Source organism: Otolemur garnettii, unplaced genomic scaffold, assembly GCF_000181295.1.
Source record: "Otolemur garnettii isolate 467f Iridium unplaced genomic scaffold, OtoGar3 scaffold00143, whole genome shotgun sequence".
NCBI lineage: Eukaryota > Metazoa > Chordata > Mammalia > Primates > Galagidae > Otolemur > Otolemur garnettii.
The window spans coordinates 545,464-554,617 of NW_003852538.1; the positions used below are offsets into that span (position 1 = coordinate 545,464).

Here is a 9,154-nt window from a genome sequence, read left to right on the forward strand (position 1 = left end):
TACATTTAGTCTGCCTGGGAGCAGTAGGGAATAGTGAAATATTTGTTGCTAGGGAGACTTAAAATTAGGTGTAGGGTAAGAATAAACATTCCTTGAATTAGACTAAACGAATGTACAATTTTCCCTTGGACCATAATTCTGATTCTTCCCTAGATTTTTTCAGGGTATGTCAGTGTTATTTATGACCACAGATGTGTCATTTTCTGTGGTTTTAATTCCTCGTTTGTGCATTACCTGCTCTCTCTTCTAGATACAGCAGTTTGCTGTAGAAGTGGCATCAGCACTTGCCTGTGTGTGGCCCAGGGGAGGTGACCACTGTCTTAGACTGGCTCTGTCCTCTTGTTCCCTCCATGAGGCCCTTTTTTAAGTGCAGTCGAAAGTAGTGGCAATAATTATAACTTTATTATGATGATGAGTTCTCTTTATGTGAGTATAAGTCGGTAGATTCTGAAACAGTGCCTAGCAGGTTGCAGGCACCTACTAAAAGTTCTCTGAGCAAACGCAGAGTCAGAAATGAATTTGCCTCTCCCGACATTAATGTGCTTTCTCTGGAGCAACACTAGTTTAAAAATCTGTTTTTCTGTTTAAAGTAGAAAAAGTGATGTTAAGTCTTCCTCTATGGTTTGAAATGATTTATTTCTGCCACACAGCAAAGGTAATGATCTTGATGATGGGTTGTTATTTTTATCTTTCTGAAATAATCTCTTTTGCTATTCTTCATAATTTCACATTAAACTGTATTTTGTCTAATATTATCTTTGCTAAAAAAAAATAAAGTAGAAAAAGTGATTTCTAATGGATCCCACACCTTGTGACTCTTGACCCCCACTTTCTTGCTGGAGGTGCATCTGCACTGTCCTCACACCTGTCACGTGCTGTCCCTTTTCGTTTGTTTCTGGGAGAGCCACTGAGTTCGCGATCCAGACTCAGAGCCTCACTCCGTCCCTTCACCACGCATTGAGTGCCAACTGTGAAAACTTTGAATCCTCTTACAACCCTTCACATTTGTCCTTAGGAAGTGTTCCCCTGTTTTCACAAACTTCAATTAACCCTGAAAAATTTTCCAGACTAGGCATAGAGTTATATAATTATAAATAACTATTTCAGGTATAGTTAATGATTTTTAATTATTATGCCAATTACACTCATTATCCTACTTATGAGATTTTATGATAGGCAATAAAACTATGTACTTTGAGAAGAAAAATATTCTTTCTGCAAATGAAGCTGTGAGACCAATAAACTTGACCTCTCACTCCTAAGTGCATTACAAACAAACGTGCAGCAGGAAAAAAGCATCTGTGGCTCCTTTTCTCAGGGAGTTGTGAATAGTCCATACAGATCAAAGGGCCCTTGGAACCAGACCTTGATGAGGGACAATGGCTGCTTACCAACCCACTGGCATTTGTTAAAATCAGGCTAAGGCACCCACAGTGAAGATGAACTTGTAGTGTGTCTAGTGCCTTTTGTAGTAAATGCAACATTGGGTGACTACTTAACATTTCACCTCCCTGATTTATTAAAAATGTCTTTTGGAAATTTTATAGCAAGGATCACTACATTTTTCTTTGTGCTGCTGTTTGCTTTTTTAATTAATGACACAATTTTTGCAGGCATTTCTATAAAAATGTTGGCACTAGATCTTTTGATCAGGAGCATAATCTGACACTATCATCTTCTGTGAATGGGAAAACCGAGTGTGAACTGCATTACTGTGGCTTTTCCAGGAATGTGACCACTGGGAATGCGGCAGAGACTCGTGTGCATAAACACCTTACAGTGTGGGTGTGTGTGTTCACGCTTCCCACTCTAAGTGCAGTGAAATAACCTCTGATTCCCACAGTGGGGCTTTGCATGCTGTTTCTGATCAGTGGCACAGCTGGCATCTTCTTTTTTCAATTTCTTTTTTGCAGGTAACAAAGATGAAAGCTGGTGTCTTCTTAACACAAGATTTATCACTTCTGTTTGGATCATTCGCCATCAGAAGCCTCAACCTGTCACTGCAAGTGACTCCCGAGCTGACCAGTTTGGCTGGACTTCCCAGCAGGAGAAGGAGAGACAGCGACAGGTTTGGACACCACCACTTAGCTCTGCTTTCATGCTGCTTATTTTTTCTACTCCCTCGATCCTTTTATTGACGTTAGATTTTTGTCCTAATAGCATCTGAGTCATCATTGGACCTTTGATTCACGTCACAGCAAAGCCGCCACGCTCTGCCCCCTCTCCAGCCCTGTCCGTCGTCCAGCCCAGTGAGTACAGTCAGGTAGAAAGCACAGCCCAAGACATTGTTTCTGAAACATTTTACCAGGAGTAAAATAGACATTTTACCAGTAGTCCTGCCGTATAGGTGGAATTAGTTTACATAGAACAAGTCATGAACACTTCAGTGTGGAAAAATAGTATTCTATAAAGCTTAATATAACATTAACATTATGAAAAGTACATATTTACAGAAGAAACTACAAAATACAACTATGTACAATAATATCTGTTACCTTTAAATTACATAAATTCTTAAAAATTCTCCAGATTAATAAATTATACATAGTATCCACAGAAAATAGCTGGCACCTCTGTAGGGCAGGAAGCAAGTTAAAAAAATCACACAGTGAATAATTTCCATCCAGGAGCTCTTCAGGCACCATCCTTAGTGCCTTGAATAGACTGCATCTGAAAGAAAAAATATTGTCATTAGAGACCGTAAAGATGTCTGCTCTATTTATGAAAATTACAAATGGGAAAGACAGCAGAAATGACTAAAGATCAAGATGGTTTAAGATGAGGCCATTGTTATGGGGGCTGGGCTGTCCCCTTTAGAAATACAGATTATTGGACTTGGAGGGGTCCTGTGATCTGTTTCTACAGATAATGCCACAGGCCCAGAGAGGCAGAAGGACTCACTCAGGGTCACACAGCTTGTTAATGCCAGTTACTTCCAGACTTGGTACCTGAATCCTAGACCCAGGTGCCCAGTGGTTGTCCTGGTCTAGACCCCAGTTACCTTCTTTCAGGAGCACCAAAGATCACTCTAAAACAGGGGTTCTCAACCTGTGGGTCGCGACCCCTTTGGGGGTTGAACGACCCTTTCACAGGGGTCGCCTAAATACATCCTACAAGATCAGATATTTACATTATGATTACAAAATCAAAATTACAGTTAGGAAAATAATTTTATGGTCGGGGGTCACCACAACATGAGGAACTGTATTAAAGGGCTGCGGCATTAGGAAGGTTGAGAACCACTGCTCTAAAAAAAGACTCTCAAACAAGTCAGAACAAGACAAAGGAACCTCTAATTGCCCCTCAGGCTCCTTCTATCCTGGAGTTTCTTAAGGAATCTGGCATGCAAAAACCTTAATTTACTGTACAGATAAATTAGGGGGTAATTATTTATAATACAAAACAATTATCTGATTTACAAAAGGTTCATCTAAATAGCAGCTCTTTACTGTGCTTTACAGATTATTTAAAGCTGGTGGGTGGGTTAGACCTGGCTGGTACAGAAAATGAAATAAAATGTTAGGTGACACTGCCTATCGAAGATTATTTAGAAATGGAGATAAGATAGGTCCAAAACAGTGCTTGTCAAAGTAAAATTTTCTGATTTATAGACAGACATCAGTCTGTGAGGTAAGGAACTGAGGCTGCTGCCCTCAGCCAGGTGAGCCATGAGGAGAGTCGTCCAGCTCAGTCGGGCCTCCCAATAACAGCAGCCCTGGCCAATGCCTGGACAATGTCTTGGCTGCAGGATCTGGGCCAGAACCTCCAGCCAACCCCCTCCTGAATTCCTGACCGACAGAAATTGTGAGATTAAAAAATGCTGATTTAAGCAGCTAAATTGGGGGGTAATTTGTTAGGCAGTGCTAACTAACTAATACAGTCAATTTCTACATTTGGAATTAACCTCTGTGACAACTTAGGCCCAGAGGAGGAAGAGGCATGGACCCCCTTCTCTTGTAATTTAATTATTGCTTGATCAAAGCAGTGCCTTAGAAGGCACATAATTTTTTTCTGCTGAATTTTTAATTTGAAAGATGTTACATGCTTATTCCAGAAAATTTAGAAAATATATATACAATAGAACAAAGATTATATGTTTTTCTATGGTTCAGAGGAATTTATGTCGTTTCACATTTCCTCCTAGGCTTTTGGCCATATATATTATTTTTGCTTGTTTCACATTCTGCTTTTTTACTTGGAGGAATGCCTGTGTTATAATAACATCCTCAAATATATCGTTCTTAGGCTCAGCAGTTAGGGTGCTGGCCACATACACTGAGGCTGGTGGGTTTGAACCCAGCCCAGACCTACCAAACAACGACAGCTACAACAACAAAATAGCCAGGCATTGTGGCAGACGCCTATAGTCCCAGCTACTTGGGAGGCTAAGGCAAGAGAATTACTTAAGCAGAAGAGTTTGAGGTTGCTGTGAGCTGTGACGCCACAGCACTCTATTGAGGGTGACATAGTGAGATTCTGTCTCAAAAAAAAAAAATCATTTTAAAAGACTGCATCATATTCTATTAAGTGAATGTACCACAGTGCATTTGACCTACTATTGTCAAACAGCTAGTGCTTTTTACTCAAACTTTTCGCCATGAGAAGCTTCATATGCAATGCTTTTTCTGTACTTAGGATGGTAGGACTACTGGGTCACAAGGTAAGAGCATGTTAAGGAGCCTGATACCCCAATTACCAAATCCTTCCCCAATGGGACTTCACAACCTGAACCCCCAGTTCTGATTTTCAAGCATCTTCTCCAGTAAGGCTTATTGGTTGGAAAAGGACATGAAGCAGAGTCCTCAAGAGAGGGTGTCCTAGGCCAGGCAGGAAGAAGCAACCCCTTTGAAATGGGTCCTGGACTGTGGGGTGCCCCTCCCCACCCTGCCTCTCCCATCTGTTGCCACTGTCTGTAGGGACCTTCTGGTTAGAAGAAATGATTGGCATATAGGAAGAGCTTTAGCTATTAATGGTTTCCAGACTGACTATAATCTTGATTAATGAACTTGAAAGTTAGTGAAGGAAGCTCTTACCTCTGTGATACTCTGGATTCACATTTTCGTAGATTGGAAACAAAGGATTTTCTTGTTCGCTCCGAAGCTTCCTTGCTCTGAGGACGTCTCTTACACACTGATGCAAGTACACGTACTGACACTGAGGAAAAGCAGAAAATGTGTCAGCGGAGGGCTGTTCCCAAGCACAGGGTGATAAGAAATGCTCAAAACATGAGCAGTGATGGGATCACGCACAGGTGCCTTGAACAGCACATTCTAACCGCACGGGCCCACACGCACTCAGTGGTTTATTCAGTAAAAATGACACAAGTGTGCCTACCTCTCTGCCTCCCCTTCTCATTCCCATGTCACCCCCCGAGATGGCAGGACCAACCCCTCCTCCTCCTCAGCTGCTCAGTGTGGAGATGATGAGGATGAAGGCCATGTGATGACCCACTTCACTTAATGAACAGTAAATATCTTTTCTTCCTTGTGATTTTCTTAATAACATTTTTCTTTTCTCTAGCTTACTCTATTGTAAGAACACAGTATAACACAAAAATATGTGCTAATCAACTGTGTTTCTAGGAAGGCGTCCTGTCAACAGTGGCTATTAGTAGTTAAGTTTTGGGGAAGTCAGAAGTTACATGCAATTGTATGCATGGGGGTTGCCGAACTCCCTTACCCACGGACCGCTTCATTGTTTAAGGGTCAACTTCAGTAAGCAAATTTCTTGTCTATCACTTCATTATTCATCTCTGGTACTTAAAAAATGACTGCTCTTTATTACTACTGAAAAAGGAATAATGCTAATTGGGAGAGAGCTGGTCTTTATTTGCTCTTTTAACAAGTGTGCATAGGTATACAGGATTTTCTGTCAGTGCCTAGAACTATGTCTAGCACTTAGTAGGTCCTTCACAAATTAAAAAGATGAATAAATGCCAAAACTGTGCTAATTATGTGCTTTCCATAAATTATCTCATTCAATTATTTTGGTAACCTTCTGAAGTAGATATAATTATCAATATAAACAAAAACTCAGAAGTTAAGTAACTTCTCCAAGGTCACATAGCTAAGAAATTTTTCCTGGGATTGGCTCTCAGAATTCATGGCGTTTTTACTACATCAGTTCTCTTAGATGAATCCCAATATCCTTGCATTACTGAATGAGAAAATCTTTTCAGTGCATACTCTCAGTTGTTCCCCTTTATTTTGGGAATGTAGTGAGAAAAAGGAGGTGTGCACAGTGGACCCCACTGGACTGTGAGTTCCAGCTCTGTTCTCTCAGCCTCCCAGTTTGGGAGAAACTCAGAGATGCCAGCTGGCTTCAGAGACCTGCAGGGTCGCTCACGGAGGCAGACTCACCTGTCGGCCTCTTGGGAAGTAACTACCTTTGAAAAATAAACACATATACGGGAGTCAGTACTTCAATGACCATCAGGACACCAGAATGACCTCCAGTGACAAGAGTGTCTCAGCCCAAGGCAGTCAACTTTGTGCATTGGGCATCCTTCCTCACCACCACCTGAACTTGTCATCAGGAAAAGGATGTCTGTGGAACCTCAGTGCTAACCTTAAATGATACAGCAACTGCTCAGAGCCAGGGAGGGAGTGAGCAGTCTGGGCGGAGGGCAGGACGCAGCCTCCAGCCGGCCTCAGCGGGATTGCAAGGCTTCCCAGGACCTCAGTTTCCCCATCTATGATACAAGGAGGCCGAGATCTCTTCCAGGGTGAACAGCCTTTGTCCAGTAAAGGGTGTAGGACTTCGTGTTGATGTCACTTAGGCAGATACTGTATTTCTGGGCCTCATGCTCAAGCTCATCAGTGTGGTCAGCTTCAGAGTAAGTATCTCATGAATTTGAAATACAAAGCAGAACTGTGACTGTCCCCACTAACAGTCCCTCAAAATGGACAAGTACTTATTTTCCTGGGTTGGCACCAGGTATTGCCCCTGACTGGAGGTTTGCTGGTCCCCTACCCAGGGGATTTTATAGGGTAGGTCTGGGAAGATGGGGACATTTGAAACAACTGAGTCAGTCATAGAGGCCTGCAAGGGTACTAATCACCATTCCTTGCTTCTCTGCTCACAGCCCCTTCTTGTTCACCACCTCGGCCTTGACACTGTGATGTCCTGAGAATGGCTGTTAGTACACAGCAATCTCTTCTGGCCGCCTTAAAAATGATCTACCAAATTATAGAATGACATTTCCCTGTTGCGTCCCACCCAAAACACAATTCACATTTCAGTTCTACTGGGATATTAAATTGGGATCGTACAGGTAAGCTGTGAATGAACCTTGTCCATCTGTGCTATGGCCTATTAAGGAATTCTTCAACAACGATCCACCAAGGGCTTTGAAACTAGTTAATGTTCATTAATTTGCCTTGTTTTAAATATAATTTTTTCTTTTCCCAATAGAATATCCCTCTGAAAATGACTACTACTAAAACTATGAGATTGTTAATGTGCTTCTCTCTTTTATTGTTAATGAAAAGTAGAAAAAGTTTAATGTATGAACCTCAGGTCCTAAAATGTCTTTAAAAAAATTTTTGCTAATTGTTACGGCCTTGGCTTGGTGTTAGCACATTTAGTTTAATCCAGTTTCTCCATTATCTGCAGTATTGAAAGGTATTTGTAGTCTGGTATCTTTTCATGATCCCCAAGTGCACAGTTCAGCAGGTGGGCAAAGGTGACCAAACCCCTGCCAGGGGATGAAGGCAGAATTTGTACAAAGCTTTCCAGGGAAGAGCAAGATGTTAGAGTCAGTTCTGGGAGAGGAAAATACTGAGCGAGGGAAAGGGCGACATTTATAACAATTTAAGCAAGAGTACAGCAAATTAACATCCTGGAAGCTGTGAAAAGTCTAGTGTAGGCATGATGTGGGTTGTACAGGTGACAGGACACCTCTGGGATAGTTGCCCAAATGGAACCTGCAACCCTGAGCCCTGCAGCATCCCTGTGGACCCCACTCACGAGAGGCAGAGGCACCGTCAGACCATGACCATCCCCGTGTACCCCCTCATGAGAGGCAGAGGCACCATCAGACTGTGACCATCCCCGTGGACCCCACTCGCGAGAGGCAGAGGCACCGTCAGACCATGACCATCCCCATGGACCCACTCGCGAGAGGCAGAGGCACCGTCAGACCGTGACCATCCCCGTGGACCCACTCGCGAGGGCAGAGGCACCGTCAGACCGTGCCCATCCCCGTGTACCCACTCGCGAGAGGCAGAGGCACCGTCAGACCGTGACCATCCCCACGGACCCACTCGCGAGAGGCAGAGGCACCGTCAGACTGTGACCATCCCAGCGTACTCACTCATTAGAGGCAGGTGACTCTGACAGACTATGACCATTGTTTAGAAATTCTTGCTTTTTAATATATTTATCAAAAATTTTAGAGACCTGCATCCTTTTATGCCCCCAAATATAGATGAAAGATGAGATCAACTGTCACTACAGACTCAGAAAAATAATTCAAGGAGTTACAATGCCTTCCTGTTCTGCAGGACACCGCCCACCTGGGCTCCACTGTGGGTACACCTGTCTGCACCCACTTCCAGTACCAAACGAACTTTGGGCCAGGGACTCCGAGCCTGCAGAAGGAGCCCAGCCTCGGCAGAGGCTAATGCAAGACAGATGGTACCTAGATACTGTGTGTGATCTTCTCTTTTCTCTTAATCGAGAAAAAAAGGGAAAGAGAACATTTCTGTCTTACTGCAGTGTTCGTTTCATTATGATTGAAATAAAGTTGATTCTGGCCCCAGGAAGGAAACCTTCCTTATTCTGGATGACTCTAAAACAGTGAAGCTGAGTAGTATTATGGCACGAAGCTGGAGAAGAGTTGAGCCAGGTTATAAAGAGGTTTGTGCACAAGGAACTTCACTTCACTTTACAGGCAGTGGCTAGCTTTCCAAGACTTTTATGCAGGGGAGTGATGCCAGCCAGGGAATTTTGATGGTGCCAGTGGTGGTGAAAACTCATCAGGCAAGAGCCACAGGCAGAAAGCCACTGGGAGGCCAGTAGGAGTTCTTAAAGGACTCATGGGGGGGGGTTGGGGGGGGCTAGAGACTCACAAAGAGGCTATGATAGTAGCGCCCATGGGAGTTGAGGAAACTCAGACACTGAGAAGGCAGCAGAGGAGCCAGCACAGGATCCT

The 9,154-nt window shown here is 43.2% G+C and overlaps 1 protein-coding gene across 3 annotated transcripts in view; it reads right to left on the bottom strand.

The window, feature by feature from the left end:
• Window positions 1-2,342: 2,342 nt before the first annotated feature.
• The window catches only part of PTPRB (protein tyrosine phosphatase, receptor type B), a 125,342-nt gene continuing 118,530 nt past the window's right edge, over window positions 2,343-9,154 (bottom strand). For all 3 annotated transcript variants that reach the window (XM_023518636.1, XM_003798935.3, XM_023518637.1), the window contains 2 exons: window positions 5,034-5,154; window positions 2,343-2,670 (listed from right to left, as the gene is read on the bottom strand). In XM_023518636.1, the coding sequence (XP_023374404.1) occupies window positions 2,648-2,670; window positions 5,034-5,154 (144 nt within the window). In that variant the 3' untranslated portion in view covers window positions 2,343-2,647. The remainder of the gene's footprint in view (window positions 2,671-5,033; window positions 5,155-9,154) is intronic.